Here is a 25,708-nt window from a genome sequence, read left to right as displayed (position 1 = left end):
ACTGCCAAGCAAGCAGTATCGGTTCTTTTCCGTTAGCCGGGCGCATCCACTAGGTGGCGATAAAACTCCACCAGAGTTACATCTCTACCTACTATTCATGGCGGCCTGGAGGGGGAATAGTAATTAACGCCACCTGGTGGTTGCGCCTGGCTAACGGAATAGTACCGTAGTATCTCCCCCTGTGCATAGAACTATCAGTAACGAACATTCCATACTGATCAACCGGGAGAACTAAAGATGTCACCATCAGTGATACATTTCAGAATGTAAATCAGGGGGGAGGAAAGATTTTATAATTGGCAAACACTGACTAAATATTTTATAAGTGGCTATTGTAAAAAAAATAAACACTCATATTCATTATGTTATTTTTACTACAGTTCTCCTTATAGTTGGTACCGTTGACTTCAATGCAATTCAAACTGTTTCACCAGAAATTTACAGAACCATTGAACGTTTGAGGAAATTATTACGAACATGTCAGATACATTTTCACTCATCCCTACTTCATACATATTAAAGAGTACAACAGCAAAATGTTTTTTTTTCCTTGTAAGCAATGCACATTGCCTGGCTGTGCTGCTGATCCTTTGCTTCTAATAATTTTAGCCATAGTCCCTGAACAAGCATGCAGATCAGGTGCTCTGACTGACATCTGACTAGATAAACTGCATGCCTGTGTGTGATCCAGCTACTACTGCAACCATAGAGATCAACAGGACAGCCAGGCAACTGGTACTGGAAATAAATAAATATGGCAGCCTCCATATCCCTCTCACTCCAGGTTTCCTTTTAAGACAACCAGAAGTATAGTATAGTGTTTCCACTGGCTACCGAGTTCAACAGAGAACTCTTTCGGGACCGGCCACCTAAACCCCCTTAAGGACCAGGTGATTTTGCATGGGGGGCGCGTTTGGGGGGGGGGGGGGGGGGGGGCAGGCAGCCGGATCCCTGGTAGGGCTAGCTGCAGCCGGATCCCTGGTAGGGCTAGCTGGGCATGGTATCCCTCTTATAGCCAGGTGTCCCCCTGTAGCCAGCAGCCTTTGCTCACCTTCCAGGCTCCACTGATGAGCAGCTGTGGACCCCTCCGCTCTGGCCGGCATCCCCGTTCGCATTGACGGTAAGTTCCGGATCGCGGCTTGATGACATCATCAAGCCGGGACACGACACTTACGTCGAAGCGAGCGGGGATGCCGGCCAGAGTGGAGGGGAGCACCGTGGATCCTCTCCCCCCCCCCCCCCCCCCCCCCCCCCCCCGCAGCTATAATGGTGATCACTACGATCCGCCGGCGATTATAGTGATCACATTATCAGGAGCCAATCGAGATGGGTGCGCACAATCGCATCGGGAGCGGAAACGGCAGGCGGAGTAAATCCTACACTGCATCAGGCTTAGACAGCCACAAGTGCGGCGTAGGATTTACCTGCGGCGGTCCCCAAACGGTTAAGATCGGCTTATTGACATTCAAATCCTTGCACAATCAGGGCCCTGGATACCTAAATGACTTGTTGCAACTGCATCACACCCCCCACAATCTTAGATCAAAAGGATCTAATAACTTGGTCACCCCCCAGAGTCCACTTCAAAACCTTTGGACAAAGAGTCTTCTGTCATGCTGCCCCTACACTATGGAACTCCCTGCCACACCTAATCAGGATATCTCCATCCCTGGAAGCATTTAAGTCCAAACTGAAAAGCCACCTTTTCAGTCTGGCATTTATGAACACCTGACTATCTCCTCAGTAACACAACCCAGCCTGCAATCCTGTATTGATCTGAGACATTTGAGTCCTATGGGAGAGAAGGGCTTTACGAATGTTATTGTATTGCATTGTGTTATTGTAAGTAAGTTGCTTTGGCTGCGTCATCCCCAAAATACAACTTTTATCAAGTCTTCATACAGATCACAATACAAAAAAAGCAGCACTTTCACATAAACACAATTACAACATGCTGGGAAAATAAAGAATAAAAGTAATCATGATAATAAATTAAGTAAATCGATGAAGAGTCTCTGATTAATAAATCCATTCCCTCTGGCTACTAATGGGCAACCTTGCTGGAAGCCCGGGGGAAATGGAATCATCAATCAGCAGCCCTTCATTGATTTACTTATTTATCCTCATGATTATTATTAATTTTTATGTTCCCAGCTGTGATTCATGCTTTTAATTGTTTTTATAGGATAGTGTGTCTGTTTGTATTGCGTCCCTATGAAGATGTAATAATCTTTGTATTGTCGTGGGATGGGGAAGATGTAGCAGCTCTCTTGCCTCTGTAGTTGGTTATCATTGCTTAGTTGTTTTCACACAACTAAACTATTTTAAAGTGACATTTAAGTGAAAAAAATTATGATATAATGAATTGTATGTGTAGTACGGATAATTACTAGAACATTAGTAGCAAACAAAATAGTCTCATATTTTTTTTTCAGTTATATAGTTTTTTCTTTATAACATTGCATCATTCTTTAATATTTGCAGTTTACACACTACACTCAGCATTCTAAATTATTTCACAGAGCAGGCCAGTGAACTTTTGAACTGTCCTCCGCAGAAAAAAACAAAATACAGTGACAGACACTTGAGATTATAAGCTTCAGAAGACAGAGCTCTCTGCGACTTTGAAAGTCATGGAGAGATCAGTGGCTCTTTTGCATAGATAACAACTGGAGTTTCTTAACTCTTCCTGTACTGGGAACAATATTAGACTCGTATCTCTGCTCCTAATGTTTTATTTCTTAGCTGTACGACACATACAAATCATTACATCATAAGTTTATTTTCACTTCAGATTACTTTTAAAGGGGAACTTTAACCAAGGATTGAACTTCATCCCAATCAGTAGCTGATCCCCCCTTTCACACGAGAAATCGTTACCTTTTCTCAAATAGACCATCTATGGCTGATATTGTGGTGAAACCCCTCCCACCGTGTGATGTTATGACCATGGCTCTGACAGTTTGCTGTCTGTGAACCTTGTTGCATTGTGGGAAATAATAGCTTTTTGCAACTGCCAAGCAAACCATATCTCCCTCTGTACAGATCACCCGGCAGAACTAGATGTCACCACCAGGGATACATTTCAGAATGTAAATCAGGGAGAGGAAAGATTTTTACAATGGGCAAACACTGACTAAATAATCTATAAAAGAATATTGTAAAAAATAAGCACCCTTATTCATTCTGTCCTTTTCACTACAGTTCCTCTTTAAGGGCTGGTTCAGACGGACGTCTGCGTGGCGTTGCGTCTGGGGGCGTTGCGGTGGCTTCGCGGTCAGGCTTTCAGTAGCCTTCAGTCGCGTTCCGATGCGGTCGAGTTTTTTCTTCCCCTAGGGGAACATTAGCCGTCGCGGTTGGCCACTCCCTGGAAGCTACATGTCGCTTCCAGGGCAGCTCGAATGCTAACGAAAATCGGGACCCGAACGCCGCGTTCGGGTAAAAGCGTGCAAAAGCTCGGTGTAAACGCTCCCATTCACTTGAATGAGAGCATTTACCGCGACGTTCCGAACGCTTGCGGTAAACGCTCCGCAAGCGTCCGTCTGAACCAGCCCTATTGCTGGGAATACATCATGAGTTTTTGGTAGATAGATGGCTTGATAAATAATTTCCAACAGGTCCAATCTGAATTTGATCCTTTTTGATCAATTTTCTCATAGAAGTGAATAGGAATCGATCGGAAAGACGATCGGAAATTCGATCAGCCTGTAAACTGCCAAAAAAAAACCTCAAGTATTCCCAGCATTAGACTGGAACAGCATCAATTCTTGGCATGCTTTTGTTCTCTAACTTATACGTATCTGTATCCAAAAACTAGAAAAAAAAATAGGTAGTAAACGAGTTCCAGAAAGGCAGAGATTCAGCTGGTCTGATTTTTATTTTCCTTAGACTTTTCAGATCTCTAAGGGCATAGACACTTCCAATTTTTGATTGGCCAATTTTACCACTTTCATGTAATATGAAGGCTTCCCTACATAGTACAGTATTCAAAATCTGTTGGCATTACTACATGGAGGTGGGAGAATTGGCGATTCATTAGCCAATCAAAATTTGATTTGTGTAAGCACCCTAAAGACGGTCTTGAACTAGTCGATATTTTTCATCGATATTCAGTCGATTTGATAATTTGATCCACACTGCTAGAAAATGATGACACAAACCATGCCCAATCAATAGAAGTTTGCCTGAAATTGATCATTTCTGTAGATGAGGTTGGATGGGAGATTTCACTCGATCTGTGGCAGGTCAGAAGCACATCGGTAGCAGCTTTCGATTATTTCGGACTGACTGACACTTACCTGTCTCTTGCCGCTTTCTCCTGTGTCTTCTCTCCACCGACAGGACTTCTTCCTGTCTCTTCTCACCCGGAGAGCTGTGTGTCATTACACTAGAGGCCAAAGTCTAGAGTCCTCTAGTGATCAGATACAAGAACATGCCATGGTGCCTCTAGTATATTTGGCCTCTTGCGTTTAGTCACAGAGCTCAACTGTTGGATAGCTGAGTGAGCGGAGTGCAGCTGCGGGGACAGGAGTGTGCGGCGATGGCACGCTGAAATCCATGCCCTGGCAAAGATATGTGGCAGTTAACAAAAAGTAGCTTTTAATTACCTGCGTCCGGAAAAAGGCTAAAGACCATTTTTTAATTTTAGTTTTGAATAGTGTGGAAAAGGGATTCTTTTGTTATGTTATAGTTTCTTCTGAGTGCCCACTAAAGATATTCCCCCTCGCTTCCTGTCCCTGGTGTCAGGAACCGGCCCGCGGCACGCCTGCGTATACGGTTCCAGACTGCGGGTTTGACCAGATCGAGAGGGGAAGCAGCCTTAGTCAAGCTAAAACAAGGCTGGGACCCCTCAGAACACCTCTCACTGCCACCACTAGCGGTTCGCTAGACACTTCCACTCTGCTGTCGAGTCCTCAGCGCACACTCCGCGTTTTCGTATTCGGGTCAGCTTTGCGCTTAGGACGAATACGGGAACGCCACACACCCACACGGTTGCAATCTTACACTGTAGTGAAGCAAAAAACCACTAACAGTCGTTCCGAACGATACTGTTAGCCACTCTGCTGTCGCTACTCGCACTGGCGTTTTTTGTACGTTGGGTCAGCTGCGCGCTTTAGACCAACGTATGACAAACGCCCCCACACACAATGCAATTACAATTTCATATGGTAGTGTTGCTCAAGCATACAATCAGGCACGGCCTTATACACACTTCAATCTCTTCTAGGCTATGAGTGTTAGTTTAGTACGGCAGAAGTCTAGCTTATTAAATAACGATTTAATATTCCATAAAAACGTGGAACAATGCAGAACTTAATATATACAAAAGATGTACAAAAACAAAGTAAAAAAAGTTACAAAGATAAAAGTTACAAAAATACAAGTTACAAAAATACACACACGGATATTTGCGTAAAAATAAACGGGGGAAAAAAGAACGTTACCAGCTTAGGTTAGAACGTTGTTTGACGGGAGGATGCTGTTTCGACCAGGAGTCGCGATCATCCCTAGCTAAAGCGCTACCTCCAAGAGAAGATTCTTTCTAGGTATCTGGCTCTTCTTTTTATACTCTGAAGTGTCCCCTGGGGCATTTAATGTCCAGCCCCCAGGAACTAATGCAATTTCCCCGTTTGTGACATCACCGAACGCTTGCCATAATCTTCCTGTGATATGCAAACGTCAAAGGGTTCCTGTTTTAGCTTCTTGAAGATTGCAGAATTCAATAGGTAAGATTGTATCCTACCAGACATCAAAAGGCTTCCTCAACATTATTTCCTAGGTTAAAGTGTATTTTAGCACATACATGAAAAAGATTTCCCTAGTCCACGTTACAGGTGACAACCCCAATGTTGACAGTATTTCCTAGCTGATCAAAGATAAGGATATCGTTTGCACCTCCACCAATAATTTAATTTCCTCACAACGAAATAATGTTTCAACACACAGGAGGCTCTTCCTCAACAGAAGTGTAAATGTTTCAAGTGTCAATGACTTCCACACTTCACTTCTGCCATTGTCTGATTACCCCAGCTTATTCACTGAAGTCCCTTTAGATGCAAATGTAGTACAGCCAGATGACCATCACTTCAAAGCAGAATACACATGTGAGATATAGCAGACAGAAAAATGACAGAGATATGTTCCTGTACTCCCTAATATCATCCGCACCTCAATATATCACCACACCTGGGTCCTCCGTGGAGCTTTAAAGAGACTCAAGGCCCGTTTCCACTTGTGCGGTGCAAATTAGTTGTGGAAAACGTGAAAACGAATTTGCATGTGGATGCGAATTTTACCACGTATTTGCGTACATTTTCACTTTTTTTTTGTAAGTATGCAAATGTAATCATGTCAGTGCCTGTGTGCTTTTACATTGATTTTAGGCGAACGTGTACGCAAATTTGCATGGAAAATTTGCATAGCGAAAACGCTTGTGAATTTCCTATTAATTACATTGTATGCGAATCACACACTGCCTTGCGGGGTGCGAATTCGGATGGCTCTGCTGTGCAGATTTTTCCTGCACAGAAAAACGCTCTGTTTTCCTGACAAGTGGAAACAGGCTAATTAAGTTGTATTGGTTGTGCGAATCTGCGTGCAGAAAACGCATGCAGATTCGCGATAGTGGAAACGGGCCCTCAGAGATGAGTCATAAGGCAGATTTTTTACTAACCTGAGGCTTCCTCCAGTCCCATAAGCACGGATGTGTCCCTCGCCGTCCTCCTGCCGTCTCCCGTTCAGCTGCGGTGAGTCGAAGCCAGTCATGGTCTTCTGCGCATGCGCAGGCCTACTACGCATGCACAGTAGACCCAGACTGTCGTCACTGAGCCTGTTACCGGGGCTCACCGCGGCTGAATGGGAGACAGCAGGAGGACGGCGAGGAACGCAACCATGCTTATGGGGCTGGAGGAAGCCCTGGGAAAGTGAAAAAGCGGCCTTATGACTCATCTCTGAGTCTCTTTAAGACTGTAATATGACCTGTAATATGTCCTGATAAAGCAACAAGAAGTGAGGAAAACTGTATAAGGTCTGGGACACACTAGCAGCAGTTTTTCTTTGTTTTTTTTACGTTTGCGTTTTGCCAGCAATCGGAAAACCACTGTGGTAGTAAAACCCTATGAGGGTGGTTTAACTGTAGCGCTTGCGCTCAGCGATCGGGCTGCAGCATTTTGGAAGCAATTCCGTAGCGATCACATCAGTGGCTGCAGTAGCCAAATCCCGATCTCTTTGTGAACCGCAGTTAAATTGCGGCACTTCAGCGATTAGGCAAACTGGGGCCACTTTGCAATTTCCCACAAACCGCCTATAGCGATTCCCAGGCCTGAACCAGACAAAGCAATACAACACTGCCGAGTTGGGTAGATTTAAAGGGCAACTGAGGCGACATGATGAGATAGATATGTGTATGTACAGTGCCAAGCACACAAATAACTAGGCTGTGTTCCTTTCTTTCTTCTTCTGCCTGAAAGAGTTAAACATCATGATTGCAAGTGACAGTTTCTATTTGGGTCGGAACTGGGTTAGATTGGGTCAGACTATAGCATAACCCTCACTGATAAGCAATTACAGACATAAAACACTTTCCTGTCAGTAAATGGCTTCTTGGAGTAGGAAAGAAATAAAAAAGGTCAATAATTCATAGATTTGAGCTCTAACGTACTTATAAAGGTGTAATTGAGCAGAGACAATGAAACAGTAAAAACTTCAAAAACTAGATTTAAATATAACATAAAACTGTGGGATATCTAAAAATGTCATTTTTGGGAGAAGGACAATAGACACAATTGTTTTTCTCATCAGCTTATTTTCACCTCAGATGTCATTTAAGTCCTCTGAGATTTTTACTGCAGGACATTTTCTTACCTCCTGTGGGGTCACCGGTCACAGTGAGGCCTCTTTTAGATGGGAGGCTGAACTGCACGCTTGTCAGGCAGTTGATTGTCCCATTTGCTGCTCAAGAGCAGCTGCAATTAGATGCAGCTGAATGTAGCATTTGTAATACTATGCATGTTAGCGTTTGACATGGGTTGGTGTTACCACACAGCAGAAAACGATCTGAGCACGGATGCAGCTAAGCTCAGGTGTGACTCCATGGGTGGGGGCTGCCTGTCCAGCGTCGGAAACGAGCGCTAAAAGTACCCGGCTTGAAAGAGGCCTCAGTAAAGGCAAATTTCTCAAGCAAAGAAACAGACAGCAATAGAAACGTCAACCATATATAAGGCAATAGTTGGAGTTCTAGTTTAAAGAGAGCGTGTTGCATCAGGCATTACCTCATTAATTCAGTCATATTCCAGTGTGCATTATCCATCCAGGCCTTGTGTCATCTTCCATCCCTGGCTTGTGATTGGTGGATGTGATGCAGGAAATAGTTTTCCCCTCAGACATTTGTTTCAATGCCATTGTGTGACTGTTACCATGGTAACTGTTGGCATTGTCTCTTGGTAACGGTTGCCTTGAAGTGTTTTGTCATAAGCAGAATAGTAATCTAATAATATTAATATCACTGTGTCATTATCTTTCAGGAGGGTTTCCAACACGTGGCTCAGCACCGGGTGGTTCACTATGACCATTGCGTTAGAACTCTGTGACACAATTAATGTATACGGAATGGTCCCACCAGATTTCTGCAGGTAAGTGTACATTATTAATCTAGAAATAATAGGTATCAAGTGTAATCAAAAAGTATATGAAGCTTTATTGTATCAAAAGGGGATTTAAAATCAAACACATTAAAATTCTTGAAGAGAAATTGCGGAGTTCCGCTTTAACATTCCTGGCCGGCCATGTAACACGCTCACATCCACTCCCAGCACATTCAATCACCCCCAGATACCCTTCTTAGATCTCTGCGCTGCGCATAAATATAACATGTGAATAGGCTTGGAAAAAGGGTTAGGGATGGTAACAAGCTTGCTTCTGCCACATCAAAGTTGCATCCTGAATGTCCTCATATATTAGGGCTAACGCCTCCAAAAATCAAGAGCATACATCATACGGTGGCAGGTCAGACAAGTATATCACTGGATGGATCTCACCCACAGTCCGTAGCCTTTCTGCTGCGCTGCAGCTCCTAGTCTTCTGGTACGTTTGGGAGGTACGTTGGGGCCCTTTCTGGATACTCACTGGGGAGTTATTCAGCTGGCAAAGTGTAGTGTGGACCGGCGGGCGGCTGACTGGCGTCCCAGAACAGCCTGCATCACGGTCTCCACATGTCCTGTAAGCTAGATGCCGGCAGTATTCCCCTGGAGGCTCAGGGGTTTGGCTATCCCCTGCTGAGAGCTGATAGGGCGGCCAGGCGTGACGAAATCTCCGCCCACCGACTCGTTTCACGCTGTGGGCGTCTCTTCAGGGTGTGTACATTGCCGAGCAAGTGTACAGTGCCCGAACTCTTCTTGTATGGCCATAGCACGGCATTGGAAGGAAATAAGGTAAGTATATTTACTGAGACAGTGTGAACACGTCCCACCAAGATATTTCTAAAACAGGGTCAGCAATGCGGAAACAGTAAAAAAGGGCGCAGGAGGCTAGTGGACAAACCGGGCACCGCCATTCACTCCCATAATAAATATCGTTTACTGGGCGCCGAACAGGAAAAAAGGGCGCCCGAGAATAATAACGTTTTCCAATGGCGCCCGAAGATTTTTAATGTTTTATAACTGCTTGTGATGATTTACGTTTCCTATTTCAATAAAACATTATTTTAAATGTTATCCCTTACTGTTTGTAAAACATTATTATTCACAAAATAAAGCGATCAGTACGTAACGTAAATTGTAATATATTTTATCCCTTACTGTTTCTAAAACATTATTCTACACACAATACTGTGATCACTAAGGAGGGTCTTAGGTTTAGGCACCACCAGGGGGGTCTTAGGTTTAGGCACCAACAGGGGGGTCTTAGGTTTAGGCACCACCAGGGGGGTCTTCGGTTTAGGCACCACCAGGGGGGTCTTCGGTTTAGGCACCATCAGGGGAGTCTTAGGTTTAGGCACCACCAGGGGGGTCTTAGGTTTAGGCACCACCAGGGGGTCTTAGGTTTAGGCACCAATACGGGGGTCTAGGGGTTAGGGGTAGGTACAGGGAGGGTAACTTATTAATTTTTTTTAAAACGTTATTATACATTTCACTTTTTAAACGGAAGATTAACGTTTTCACAATTGCCAATTTCATGCACATTATTTAATGATTTATAACTTTATAAAACATTATTTTTAAACGAAATATAGTACATTATATTTTTAAACGTTATCCATGTTTATTGTTTAAAACCCCGCGCCCTTTTTTCCCAGCGCCCCTTTTTAACGTACGCCAACAATGCAGTCTTAAATAGGAACTGTAATAGTTATAACATAATGAAATAGAATTGGTTATGTGTTTTTTTTTATTCCTTTGTAAATTATTTAGTCAGTGTTTGCCATTGTAAAATCCAAATCCATAAATTTCCAAAGGGATATCGATCAAAAATATATTGAAAGGACATGCGCTTGGACCGATAGCCAGTAATGTGATCAATACTGTTTTTAGCATGTCCTATTGTCCTATCTATTTTTGACCAAAAAAGAGATGGATTTGCAGCTGGGATTGGTAGCTGGCAGTTAGTAGGCTGTATATATTTTTTTCTCGATCGGAAATAGAATCCGCTGCTGTGTCCCCTCAATGCCGCTCTCAGCCATGTGTCGTCCCCTCCCCCCTGCTTGTCGGCAATCTACGAAGGGGAGGGTTGTCTGTTGCATGAGAGGCACTCCTGCAAAACTCCCACTCTGGCGTTAGGAATGCCCCTTCCCCTGCTCTAATTGGCCAGCTCTGCCTCTCACCTGTCCCTTCTAAGCTTCTGGCGTACCTCTCCCCCAACTTCCTGCTCTGTCCTCTGTGTTAAAGCAGCAGGGACAGCCATAATGTCCCAGGAAAAAAACAACACATACATAAGAAAATAAATACTTATTCAAATGTATTGTACTGTCCGCGTTTTAATTTCAGTGAATTTAATATAGTAAATGAAGAGACACTGAAACGGTTTCAGGCATTTTCCATCTTTGCTGCCTCTGCCTGAAGCTAGTCCTGATGTCATTTCATCCCTTACTCTTTTTTTTCTCCTAAAAACTGCACTGACATATGTAGCTTGCTTTGTAAACACACGTGAGCACAGCATAGATCAAATTTTAGCAGCTTCTCCCTTCTCAGCCTTGTGTCACACTAACCTACCCTCAGCCAATCAGTAAGGAGCAGGGATGGGGAATAACAAGCTTCCCTCTCTCTGGCAATGTATAAGAATAGAGCCAGGGCCGACTGAGATAAGATTTATTAGAGCATAAATATTTATGATTATATTGGAATGTTTGCAATGCAGGTTCAGGTTGTAGACTGCATAATAAACACAGAGCAATGGGTAAATGGAATTTGATTTTATGGCTGACAGTCCCACTTTATGACACACAGAGCCAGAGCTGCAGTGTTGTGATTGCCCCAGCCTCAGGATTGCAGGGTGTTTTTATTTGCTTTACAAAACTATCCACCTCAGGTTCTCTTTCAGGAGATCACACTTGCTGAATTGGAAAAGCGATTTCACGACATCCGGAAGATAAAACTCCAATCCGTCTCGTTTCCCGGACTCATTCTTTCAGAGCAGCCGTAGAAATCCAAACAGTTCATTGATTTTAATGGCATTTATCAAATGCCAGAATCAATATATTCCTTATTACATTTCCCAGAAAGCCGTTTCCACCAGGAGCTATATGCATGCAGCCATTCGTTATGTAACATGCTCCGCGGCTTTGCCCAGATTGGTTTCCAATCGAAGGCAGACAATGTAATCATTTTCCCCTGCGTGTGTCCGCACCACCCTGATCTCTGCATTAATCCTTATTTAGAATAATACCCGGCCGAGATTAGAACACTTTAATGGTTGTCAAAGCATAAGTATTAATTAGGAGTGAAGCGGCTGGGTATAATCACCGCCATGGAACTAAATGGTCCTCTTATCTCCTCGCAAGAAGGACGTCTCAAAGGTATTGGGAGTAATGTTACAGACTCAATGAACCGGGCCACGACCGGCAGAGATTAAATACATCCAACTATATATATTATCTGGATGTCTAAAACATGTCTTTATTGGCTGGACGGTACGTGTAACTGAACCTGGGCATGAAACTGATCCTCGGAAAATATGGGCTATTTAAACTATCGCAAAAAACTGTAACATTTAAGATGCATAAATATAAAAAAAAAATGGTTAACAAGTCCTTAGTATAGACCAATAAAGTCCCATATACTGGAACACTCTCTTCAATCAGGGTCCCAGCCAGGAGGACACTATAACCTTCCGGAATGGTACACCACCACCACACCCCAGAGCACTAGGCACTCTCCATTACACAATGACCTTCTATTAGATGAGGTCTTCAGCGCCTATGGAGTCATCAGGCCACCCCTCGCTCGCCTTATTAGGTTCCGCCTTTATAGTGCTTCTTTCTATTGGGCTTGTTCAGACCATATCACCTCAAATAAAACATAGCGGGCTACCACAGCGTAAAACCGTAATAAAATTGTATTTATCGCAAAAATAGTAAAATTTAAAATACATGCAAACACATAAAAATAAGAAGTCAATTTCTTCCAGAGTAAAACGAGCCGTAAATTACTTTTCTCCTTTGTTGCTGTCACTTACAGTAGGTAGTAGAAATCTGACAAGACTGACAGGTTTTGTACTAGTCCATCTCTTCATGGGGGATTCTCAGTACTTTCTTTTGTTTCAAAAGCACTTAGTGAATACCAGTTGCTCTGTCCAACTGGCCCAAAAAAACAAAAAACGAAGGTTGGCCAGCATCATTATATAAGTCCTTTTCAGGGCAAGTCTTTATAAAGAATAAAAGCCTTTCTGAGAGTCCCCCATGAAGACATGGACTAGTCCAAAACCTGTCAGTAATGTCAGATTTCTACTACTTACTGCAAGTGACAGCCACATAGGAGAACATTAATTTATGGCTCATTTTACACTGGAAGAAACATACTCCTTATTTGTATATGTTTACATGTATTTTAAATTTTACAAATTTTCGCGATAGTGGTTCTTTAATTGAGTTTTGTTAAAAGAAAAGGGGATCTAGAACGGTATTAAACATGCCCCGCCCCCGACCAAACTTTTTTGAAACGCGCTGCCGGCATCAATTTCCAAATCAACATGCATTATTTTTAAGAGACAATATTTCTGTATTTCAAAATGTGTTGTTAGTTTGGAGAAATATTGGCCCATATGCAATTACCGTTTTCTCCTAGGTTATATTTTCACACTATAAATAAAATGCCCTTTAAGCCACTAGCAAGCAAGAAAATGCACACATTAATTTTGACATACCTTTTCACCTACTTTTTGGTACTCTTTTTTTTTTTATTGCAGAGTGACAAAGTTATTTCAAACAGAAGATTAACATTTTGTGGGGCCTCTTGTCAGTAAAAGTTGGTTAAAAACTTTGTTGAAATACCTTTTGATTTTATTACAGCACTCACTTGGGTTATGTAATGAATAGCGGATATGCCGCCGCGCGGTCTGGCGGCGGGGCGGCTGTCTCCGCGTTCAGACCGGCGGTTTCCGCACAGCAGCATGTGTCTGCTTTGCCTGGGCCTTCTAGTGCACACAGATGGAGAGCTACGCGCGCGCACGCTAGAAGACAGGACCTTTATGCCAGCAGGAGAGGTATCAGCTGATCTGGACGATCAGCTGATCCCAGCGGAACTCCTGATTGGCTGAGTGGCGGGGGGCGGCGCTGAGGAGCGCTGTAGTATATATAGATCTTGCCTGTCACTTGCTGGTTGTCTGCCGTTGCGAATACTTACGCGTGAGCACTCAGACCTCAGTCAGATCCTACAGTGTGTTACAACCAGGTGGACCTGGGAATTTACACTAAGCCAGATTACGCTCTTGTTATTTACTGTGTTATACTTTAGACCAGTTCCAGGGTGTTGAGACCAAGGACCTCACACCCAAGCTTAGGATTACTGTGTCATTGCTGTGTTATACCTTAGACCAGTTCCAGGGTGTTGAGACCAAGGACCTCACACCCAAGCATAGGATACTGTGTTATTCTTCAGACTAGTTCCCGGGTGTCGAGACCAAGGACTTCACACCTCAGACTAGGATTGTGCCTTATATCTGTTATGACTGTTTGCTCTGTCGACCGCTCTCTTGCTTTCGGATTCGGTACCTCTGCCTATCTGCCTACCAGTTGCCAACCTTGCCTGTACCCGGTTACAGAATCAGCCTTCTGTCTTTGTACCTTATCTGCTCGTGTGTTGCCAACCTGGCCTTCCCGACCTTTCTGGCTGTCACTCATCCCTCGAGTGTTCAGTCTGTCTGTACTATCCGTGACACTATTCCACCAAGTGTCAGTTAGCTGCAAGGACCTCCTGCTCCTCAGAGAGTCCTTCCTGCAGTGCAACCAGTGGCCTCTACTCCATAGGAGTCCCCTGGCTGCAGTACAGTCTGATTCCCAGTTTACCAGGGAATCATTGGCTGCCAGATTATCTCTATCCCCTCTCTTAGGAGATAGTCCCTGCTCAGCCGAGGGCCACCTGCTCCTCAGGTGGTCTCTGGCCGAAGTTATCTGTGTCTCCCGCCTCACGGGAGATAGCCTACAGTTGCACCAAACACTTACACTTCATTAGGTGTCCAGAGGTTAGTCATACTTGTATTATTGGTGATTCTGCAGATCATCCATAATCAAGTATACATCTGTATTATTGATGATTCTGCAGATCATCAATAATCAGATTCTCTCTGTGTGCTGACACCAATCATTACAAGTTAGGCATCAGCATGACACATAATGGCCCACTATTCCCATATTTACTCACTCTTCTTTCCCTTGAGCACAGCCTTCTTCAGGTCACCGCACATCATTTCTATTGAACTTAGGTCTAGGCTCTGTCCGGGCCAATCTTTTTCCCTCTAATACAGGGATCCATCCCCCAGATCAGGTATTTTTGTGGCCACGTGTTACGGAGGGGCCATAATAAACATACTTGTTTTATACCCCCAAGCTGTGGGTTTCACCAAGAGAATACGAAGATGTACCGTAATAACAAAAGTTGTTTAGGTGATACTAACTGTACAAGACTTCCTTGCAAGTTTTCGAAACTAAGTTTTTTCTTCAGGCATGATACAGAACTGGTTTTATATCTTTAAAAAGGACTATAAGGACTAAAAATCTCTGAAAAAACTTCTTCAACAAATGGTTATAGCTTTGCGCGTATTAAACTTCAAGCCTTGAAGTTTAATACCCGCAAAGCTATAACCATTTGTTGATTCAAAACTAATTCAATGTATTCTCAAGACCTACCACTGTGATATTGAAGAACCATGTTTTTGGATGTTTTTTACTTGTGTCAATAAAGTTTTTTCAGAGATTTTTCTTGCCTTTTTGAGATTGCATCAGCTGTTCTAGTCCTTTTTAAAGATATAAAACAAGTGTTGATGGGCAAGGTGGATTGCCCTGAAAAAGGACTGTGTTTTGATCCTTCACAATATAAAGGATTGTACCCTGAAAACTTCTCTATAATGATACAGAACTGGATCAGAACTGTATAAAGCGCTATGTATTACATGCACAAACTTATATATGATTTTCTGGGTGTGCACACTAACTTGAAACTTGATACATGTAAGAAATATATTCATACGGTTCTGATCCAGTTCGGTATCATGCCTGAAGAAAAAAAAAAAGTTTTGAAAGGTTGCAAAAATGCAGACATCAAACCAACAAACGTTGATTCTAGTGATACCTTTAATGACTAACTTGTACCGTCCAATTGTGCCAATTTCTTTGTCAGGTTCTTCAGTTCCATTGATACCTGGTAGGTTGTAGTGTTTTCCATGGTGAAGCAAGTGAAGTGAGGTCCGGTGTTAGTCAAGGAGCAGTTAGTCATTAAAGGTATCACCAGAATCAACGTTTGTTGGTTTGAGGTCTGCATTTCTGCTCCTCGACTAACAACGGGCCACACTTCACTTGAAAGTTCACAAGGAACTCTTGTACAGTTAGTCATTAAAGTGAACCTTCGGATTAAAAATCTACTCAGCAGCACTGAAAAGGCTTGGTGTTTCTTTAACAGTTTCACAGCATGAGAACTTTGTTTTTCTTACCAAAGCATCATTTTTAGCTGCATTTTTAGCTAAGCTCCACCCATCAAAGCAACTGGGAGGGGTGATCAGCACACAGGACAGTTGGAACTGTGTCTCATGCTCCCTGTCGCCTCCTTTCAACCAAAAAGATGTCTGCCATCATGAAATCAAACATTTGCCTGTTCTTTTAAAACAGGGTGGGTAAGAGATTATACTACCTATCTATTTTAATTAACATAACTAATGTAACTTAATGACAGTATGTTTGTTTAGGCTGGAGTTCCTATTTAACAACTTTTGTTGTTATGTCTTTGGATGTTCTCCATGACTACCACCGGACCACACGCAACTGACTTTACCAAGATAATGGTGATGGGGAAAGGGGTGTGAAAAGAGGGGGGGTGGGGGGGGGGGTCAAAGAAATTTTGCTTGGGGGGGGTGATTTGTAGTGGCATCCTTGTTCATAGAGGCAAAATGATGCTTCAGAGAAAAATATACTAATGCCTTTAAAGAGATTTCAAAGTAACTTTGAAAAAAAGCAAAACAAAACAGATACTTACCGTAGGAGAGGGAAGGCTCTGGTTCCTATAGCGCCTTCCTGTTCATCTCACGGTCCCCACGGTGCAGAACTGCTTCCCTGACCAATCTGCCACCGGAGGAGGCTTCAGAAGTCTTTGGGAGCCTGAGTGCTCCCGAAAGAGGCGTATCTAGAGGGGTACAGGCATGACTCATGGGTGCCATGTCACCTCCTGTGCTGCGCGCCATGCCTACCTCTGTGTCTCCCCATCACTCAGATCAGATTAATTCTGTTATATGGGAAACATGGCTACTTAATTTATGTATGTAGAGCTCATTTGGCTTTGTGTTAGGAAAGAGGACAGAAAGGGAATAAGAAGAAAAAAGTAACCAGCAATATCCAATAAAACACAGCAACCATAACACACATATGCAGGAAAGGAGGCTGTTTTTAGACGGGAAGAGGGCTCTAACTGTGGGGAGGGAGGCGCAATTTCAGTGTTTGCCATAGGCTCTTTATTACCCAGATACGCCCCTGGCTCCCGAAGATGGGTGGCTCCGTACTGTGCATGTGTGGGTGTGTGAGAGAGCGTGCTTGTGCATGCGCAGTATAGAGCTGCCAGTCCTTCTAAGCATCCGGTAGTGACAGAGATCAGTCTCTGGCCTATTGGTCAGAGACTGCTAACGGGGGAAGCCAGTACTGGAACAACGGGACCAGGAGAGGAGCGGGAAGGCTCTTTAGAACCCAGAGCCTTCCCTCTCCTTAGGTAAGTATCTGGGTTTTTGTTTTTTTTTGTTTCATTTTTCAATTGGCTTTAGACTCACTTTAATTTAAAAAAGACACAGAGTTCAGGAACAGTTTAGGTCACTAGGCACCGGCCATGCTGTCCACATACCAGTTATAGTGATGTTGCAAACCTCCACCCTGTTCGCGAACTTCCGCGAAAGGTTCGGTTCGCGGAAAAGTTCGCGAACCGCAATAGACTTCAATGGGGAGGCGAACTTAAAAATTTAGAAACATTTTTACCGGCTGGAAAAATGATAGAAAACATGTTTCAAGGGTTCTAATCCCTGTAGGAACACATGATTGAGTGACATACACATTAAAAGTCCCAGACAAAAAACTAGATATCACATAAACCCCTATTTTAAGGTCACACATCTCATTCAATTACAGGCCTACACTGCTTTAAAAACTCAGGCAGTGTATTCCTCCCTCCTCCCTTCCTTCCTCCCTCCCTCCCTCATCTTCCAGGGAATTGTAGGCTTTTAAAAGCCAGCTTACATACCTTGGCCAGGAATTGAACCCAGGTCTGAGTGCTTGGTAGTCAGCTCTCTTAACCGCTATACTACCACCAACACTACATGCTGAAGGCAGCCTAGCATGTACCATTATGATATATCCTAGAGAAAAATGAGCTTGCTTAAGGATGTGTAGTATGTCAAAAGCCAACTCACATTGGCCAGGAATAGAACACAGTCTCTGTGGCACAATTGGTTAGTGTGTTTGGCTGTTAACTAAAAGGTTGGTGGTTCAACCCCACCCAGGCACGGCCTTGCCTTTTGTGTTCAACAGTTGTCCGAAGAGAACCCCAGATAGCCATGTAGATTCGTCTATCTCTCTCTCTAGTAGGGATGGTCACTTCTTTCCGCGGAATTGTATTTTCCGAAATTTTGGGTGGAAATTGGTAATTCCATTACGAAATTGCCTGTGAAATTCTGCTGGTATCCGTTGATGCCATTGAAGTTAATTTTCAGCTTAAAACGAGAGAGAGAGAGAGAGAGATTCCCAGGCCAAGGTATGTAAGCTGGCTTTTAAAAGCCTACAAATCTTTAAGCAAGCTCATTTTTCTCTAGGATATATCATAATGGTACATGCTAGGCTGCCTTCAGCTTGTAGTGTTGGTGGTAGTATAGCGGTTAAGAGAGCTGACTACCAAGCACTCAGACCTGGGTTCAATTCCCAGGCCAAGGTATGTAAGCTGGCTTTTAAAAGCCTACAAATCTTTAAGCAAGCTCATTTTTCTCTAGGATGTATAATGGTACATGCTAGGCTGCCTTCAGCATGTAGTGTTGGAGGTAGTATAGCGGTTAAAGAGGAGCTGTTAGGTATAGGGTCTCAGAGAAAAAAAACACATATATCAGTAGCTAAATATTGGCTGTACTTACATTACATATGCATTTCACTGTCCACGTTTGGATTTCACAGAATTTTTATATAGTATTTGCAGAGAATGATGCTTCTGACAGCTCATGGCAGGTTCCATGTTTGTCTGTCTCCTATGAAGCCAATTGTGATGTCATATCCTCCCTGCTTCCTGATGATTTAACTCACCAAAAATATCCTAATGGTTCATGATCCGGGCAACACTACTGTGCAGTGAATATTAATTAGCCATGTGGCTAGGAACAAAAGCGGACTCATGCAGTATACTCTAACGGAACATGTGCCCTGTGATTTTTCAGGGCTGTGAGTTAGGCTGCTGTTACAAGCTGCTGTAACATGAGCCTGTAACTTCCCACTGTGAAAGCAGCCTTAGGGCGGGATAGGGAAATGAAGGGGAGGACCCAAGGTAGCGCAGTGGGGAGAAGAAGCAGCCCCAGAATACTTTGCAGTATCTTTTATGCGTCCTGCCGGCCTCCTTAGGAGCTTGGGAATAACGAGCCTTGCTGTTCAGCACACATCAAAGTCAGAAAGATTTTTAACTTCAGTATTGCCTTTTTGGCTTCCTTCTAAACTGTTTAACACAGGAGAATAGAGGTTTAAATTAGCTTTTGCAGCCTGACAGTTAATCTTTAAGAGAGCAGACTACCAAGCACTCAGACCTGGGTTCAATTCCTGGCCAAGACCTGTGTTCAATTCCCAGGCCAAGGTATGTACGCTGGCTTTTAAAAGCCTACAAATCTTTAAGCAAGCTCATTTTTCTCTAGGATGTATCATAATGGTACATGCTGGGCTGCCTTCAGCATGTAGTGTTGGAGGTAGTATAGCGGTTAAGAGAGCTGACTACCAAGCACTCAGACCTGGGTTAAATTCCCGGCCAAGGTATGTAAGCTGGCTTTTAAAAGCCTACAATTCCCTGGAAGATGAGACCCTTCTCCATGAGGAAGTGAGGGAGGAGGGGGTGAGGAAAGAGCCTAGCTAAACTCTACCTAGCACAGTCTGTCAGCAGCTGTCCTTTAACTAATTAGTACAGGCAGACTAGTGAGTAAAATGGCACAAGGACCTTGCCTTGTATAAGGGGGGGGGGGGGGGGGTGGGGCTCCAAGAGTGAGTGCAGTCTGATTGGCAAGAATGTGCCTACTGACTGTGATGTAGAGGGTCAAAGTTTTGCTCAATAGAGCATTATGGGGCAAATCGAACTTCCGGGAAAGTTCGCCTTCGCAGGCGAACGCGAACCACCCGAAGTTCGCCTGGAACCGTTTGTGACATTTCTAACCAGTTACATTGGACCACTTCGAACTCATAAGACTGCAGGAAAATCAGCATTCAGTTATCCCGGAACATCTGACAGTATAGAAATAATTCCCAGGTGTTGTTTTACAGAATGTCGGTAAAATTCTGCTGAGTGTAAGCTTGTAGGTAATCCTGCGAAGGCATTACGGGGAAAGGAGACAGATGTTTCAAATATGTTTCCTGATTAGAATTCCATTCCCGGATCGCTCTGTACAGATTGACTCCATTTCTGTCTTAATATTCCGCTGTATGCCTGGCTGGCTGTATATTCATCACCAGCTCCCAATATTGATTCAGGATGTAAATTTTTAGGTTCCGGATTATGATCGCTGCTCAATATTATTATACACTCCGTCGGGCCGCCTTCTGAAGGCGTGTATATCAATATATCTTATATACCACAGGAAAGGAAATTGCTTTGTAATTTTTTTTTCTTTAAAAATATAAAAAAAGAATATTTTCCTCTCCCACTGAAGCCCTCCTGATCAATTTGATTTATCAGAGGGAAAAAAACCTGAAAGTGTTTTGAGAGTGAAAATCGATGATCTGAATTGCAGAGGAGGCTAGAAAATCAGAAACGTGAACTGTATGTATGTATTTTACATCATGGAGTCAGGTAGTCCTCTACTTACAAATGTGTGAAATAGAGGGGCTAGGAAAATGGGCGCAGGGTAGAGGGGAAATCTTTATAAACGATAAAGACCATTTTGAACTGGACACAGGATGAAGCCAAAAACATGTAAACAGGTACCGATTGTATAATATTGCCAAATGAAAATTGTTAAGAACAATAATAAAACAGTAGAAAATCTTACCGATATTTTACTACAGCTTAACCTAACCCTACTCTCACACAGAACACTCCACTACCGATGCCTAACCCTAAGACCCCCCCTCGGGTGCCTAACACTAAGACCTCCCCTGGTGGTGCCTAACCCTAAGATCCCCCTGGTGGTGCCTAACCCTAAGATCCCCCTGGTGGTGCCTAACCCTAAGACCTCCCTGGTGGTGCCTAACCCTAAGACCCCCCCTGGTGGTGCCTAACCCTAAGACCCCCCCTGGTGGTGCCTAACCCTAAGACCCCCCCTGGTGGTGCCTAACACTAAGACCCCCCCTGGTGGTGCCTAACCCTAAGACCTCCCTGGTGGTACCCAAGCCTAAGACATCCCCTGGTGGTGCCTAAGCCTAAGACCCCCTGGTGGTGTCCAACCCTAAGACCCTCCCCCGGTGGTGCCTAACACTAAGACCTCACTCCCATCCCTGGTGGTGTCTAACCATATCCACCCCCCTTGCACAAACACTGTTCCTGATGCCTAACCCTAACTGTTCAGCCCTGCACAACCACCCTTACTTACAATAGTAAAATTTGTGCATACCCCTCCCACGGTGTGATGTCAGGGTGTAGGTCCTGACAGTTTCCTGTCAGTGAGCCTTGTTGCATTGTGGGAAATAAAAGCTGTTCCAACTGCCAAGCAACCAGTATCTCCCTATGTACATCTATAAAAAAACAACCTTTTAGCCTATCAAAATGTTAGTGGGTGTGGTTATAAATAATTGCAGTTGGTGCTGTCTAGTTTTTTTTTTCTTGTCTACCAGTAGTAAAGATGATGACCTGCAGGCTCATTGTTAATTAAACAACAAGAAACAAATTACATGGTGAATACCAATCATTTCTTGATCTCTCTTTTATGTTTTAACTTCTCACTTTGCAATGTATTGATTTCTTTTTTTCCCCCTTTTCGCTAAAGTTCCCCTTTAAGAAATATTCCTTTGTCCGTAAGACAGATAAGTGGGTGTGGGGCAGAGGAAGGGGTATGGGAAGCAGAATGGGGGGGACCAGACATCGCCACAGACAATAGTGCAGTCTGGCTGATATATACGCCAATCAGTCAGGACTTTGTAATAACATCAAAGTCTTTCAATCGTTTTGGCCGTTTATTGAACCTTTATGACGCGTGCCGAGACTCCTGTATGTTATTTTTATTAGGTTTAAATATAAAGCCAAGTTTTTGTGCAGAACTTTTACTCTTTTTCAGATTTCCACACCAATGAAAACTTTCGCGGGAAAGAAACACAATAAAAATGTTATTCTTTTTAGATTGAACAGAAGATCTGAGACAGGCTAATTTTCGGAGTATGTTAATTCATGTCGCACGCGGTGCGGGGAAACGGCGGCTGGCATAAAAGCAGAGGGAGGGGAATTAGAACTGTGAGATTTTATCAAATAACAAGTTTCCTGCTTCGCAGTAACTTCTACAGAAAATCAGTTAAAGAGGACCGAAACTCTAAATGTAAGACAAGACAAATAACATTTATATCGCGCTTTTCTTCTGGTGAACTGAAAGGGATTGAGCTGCAGCCCCTAGGGCACACTCTATAGGCAGTAGCAGTGTTAGGGAGTCTTGCCTAAGGACTCCTTACACTGAATAGGTGCTGGCTTCCTGATAGGTTAGATAGGTAGGTACCCCTCAGTATAGGTTAGATAAATGCTCCCAGTATAGGCTAGATAGGTAGGTGCCCTTAGTATAGGTTAGATAGGTAGGTGACTCCAGTGTAGGTTAGATAGGTAGGTGCCCTCAGTATAGGTTAGATAGATAGATGCCCCCATTATAGGTTAGATAGATAGATGCCCCCAGTATAGGTTAGATAGGTAGGTACCCCTCAGTATAGGTTAGATAGACGCTCCCAGTATAGGCTAGATAGGTAGGTGCCCCCAGTATAGGTTAGATAGGTAGGTGAGTCCAGTGTAGGTTAGATAGATAGATGTCCCCAGTATAGGTTAGATAGGTAGGTACCCCCAGTATAGGTAAGATAGATAAATGCCCCCAGTATAGGTTAGATAGGTAGGTGACTCCAGTGTACTTTAGATAGGTAGCTTCCCCCAGTATAGGTTAGATAGGAAGATGCCCCCAGTATAGGTTAGATAGGTAGGTGACTCCAGTGTAGGTTAGATAGGTAGCTTCCCCCAGTATAGGTTAGATAGGTAGCTTCCCCAGTATAGGTTAGATAGGAAGGTAACGAGGCGGGGCGATGGGCGGAGTGACGGGGGAGCGGACATAGTGTAATTAAAAACTCACCTTTCGATCGATGCAGGCACAGCCTCCATCTTCTTCCTACTTCCTGTCATGGCGTCCCTCGCATTGATAACAGCGCCCCCTGTGATGACATCGGTAACGTCATCACAGGGGGTGCTGTAACCAAGGTGACAGGTGCCCGGGGGAGGAAGTAGGAAGAAAATGGAGGCTGTGCCTGCGGGGATCGGAACGGAAGGTGAGTTTTTAACTACACTATGCCCGCTCCCCCACTGCTCCACCCAGTGCCCCCTCCTGCCGCTCAATCTGATCCAGGGCACCATGGCAACAGGTTCGGGGGGCGGTGGCCCAGATCACAGGCCCTAGCGACGCCACTGGTAGCTAGCCTGTAGACTAGCAATGTGTCTGTACAGCTTAGGGACTGAGTCCCAGTCCCTGTGGACGATAGTGTTTGTGCATCTGTATGCATAGTTTCAAGAGAGTGAGATGGTGGCTGTAAAGCAGGAGTTTGAGAGAGTGCTGTGACCGTGCTCTTATGGTGTTGGTAGCCGCCCCCATTTGCAGTGTGAAGACACCCGTGGTGTTGATGTTCACTTTCGGCATATTAAATTCAGAACACCCAAATACTCCAGAATGTCACACTTTAGCACCATTTCAGTACCGCACAAGCGGACAGGGTCATGAAGAGTTCACTTACTTGTGTTTCATAGTGAATTTCACATGACTCCATACTTCCCACTTCCAAAGCCGGAATGAGGACGTATCAGAGTGACGGAAAACGGGCCGTGAAGCAAAAGTAAGGGCTTGTTCACACTAAGGGCCCTTTTGGTGATTTTCAAAATCTAAAAGCGCTTGTGCAATGACTCCCTATGAGAGTGTTCACATCTGAGCGGATCGATGGCGATCCGCTCACCAAAGCGCTGCCTGCATCATTTTTGGGGAGATTTGCCTCAATGGCAGGTATAGGAAAATCGCTAAATGCTTGAAAAAGCACTTTGTACAGCAATTTCCTCAGCGCTTTTAAGAATAAATACATTGTATTTATTGTTTTCCGGGTCAAAGAGTTCACTTGCGTCAGGAAGTGAAAAAAAAAATCGCTCTGCAAAAGCGCTTAGAGAAGCACTTTACAAATAATCACTACGTGCAAGTATGCGCCGGGAGGCGCTAAAAATAATGTCTCACAAAATCGCAAAATGATGGCGTCAGCAATTGCGATTTTAGATGTGAAAAAGGCCTTAATGAACGTCCCCTGTTGGCGTCTGTTATAAAATGAGAGTATTTGTTTTTATCTGAATTTGAACACCAACACTGGACACGGGCATTATCTGTGTGACTCTTTTATGAGATGTTTATGGACCTGAGTCTGATCTTACTGATGAGTAGTAGTCTTTATGGAGTACTCTGACTGAATTATTACTACTGGGCAGATAGAGCAGGATCATCCTCCAGGCAACCTAAGCAGGTGCCTGGGGCCTAGTGGATGTCAAGGGGCCCATTTGTCACCTTCTTTGACCACTCTTCTTTACTTCAGCTTACCAAAAGGACCACAAGGGGGGGCACAATTCTAATACCTTGCCTAGGGCCCCAGTTCATCTTAATCCATCTCTGCTACTGGGAGAGTAGCCGAGGACTCTTTAAATTAGTTACCTTGATTCTTCTATGGATGCTGCTTAATCAGGACTCTGATTACCACTATTGTTTTGTGCTGTTTTAAAGGACATCCAAGGTGAAAATAATGTAATGAGATAAACAATTGTATCTATCCTGCCTATTCTAAAAATGACATTTTTTAGTTGTCTCACATTCTTATTTTATATTTAAATCTACTTTTTAAGTTTTTACTGTTTCATAGCCTCTTCTCAATGACACATTCATTGAAGTATGCCAGAGCTAAAATCTATGAACTATTGTCCATTTTGTATCTCTTTCCGGCTCTCAGAAGCCATTTACTGCCAGGAAAGTGTTTTATGGCTGCAATTATATTATTGAGGGTTACGCTTTAGTCTGACCCAGTCAACTGTCACTTTCATACCTGATTTTTAACTCTTTCAGCCGGAGAAAGAAAAAAAAGGAACACAGCCTAGTTATTTGTGTGCTTGGCACTGTACATACACATGTCTATCTCATCATGTCACATGTCACCTCAGTTGTCCTTTAAAGTCATCCCATCCACCTCACTATCATTTTTAGCATAGAGGGCACCTTTTTACTGATTTTTAATTTGAAATCTCTATACATAGAGCACGTCTCCCCCAACATGGCCTGTCCTATGAAAATGGTTATACTACAGATCTGTAAAAGTATTTATAGAACTCACACCCAATATGGCTAAACCACCCAGCATATGCGCAATACGATGTTATTACATTTTATGCACAGGACACAAGACATGACCACTGTGCAGAGAGTAATACGATTGTGTTCTGATTATATGCAGTGGCGGAATCCTGTCACGTGTAATGTACTGCATAGAGTGTCAGAAAAGTGTATTAGAAATCTGTTCAGCGGAGGTGTAGTGTGGCTGCAGAGGAGAGAGGACTATCGGGTGCTGAAAGCATGTAAGACTGCTTCGTTGGCTACTCGGCAATAA

General features: G+C 43.6%; 1 protein-coding gene across 3 annotated transcripts in view; it reads left to right on the top strand.

The window, feature by feature from the left end:
* The window catches only part of ST6GALNAC5 (ST6 N-acetylgalactosaminide alpha-2,6-sialyltransferase 5), a 379,731-nt gene that overhangs the window by 343,548 nt on the left and 10,475 nt on the right, over positions 1-25,708 (top strand). For all 3 annotated transcript variants that reach the window (XM_068239195.1, XM_068239192.1, XM_068239193.1), the window contains one exon: positions 8,523-8,630. In XM_068239195.1, coding sequence (XP_068095296.1) covers positions 8,523-8,630 — 108 coding nt within the window. The remainder of the gene's footprint in view (positions 1-8,522; positions 8,631-25,708) is intronic.

This window comes from Hyperolius riggenbachi, chromosome 6, assembly GCF_040937935.1.
Source record: "Hyperolius riggenbachi isolate aHypRig1 chromosome 6, aHypRig1.pri, whole genome shotgun sequence".
Lineage (NCBI taxonomy): Eukaryota > Metazoa > Chordata > Amphibia > Anura > Hyperoliidae > Hyperolius > Hyperolius riggenbachi.
Note: the sequence above shows the minus strand (reverse complement) of the source record. Positions and strands in the feature narration are given on the sequence as shown.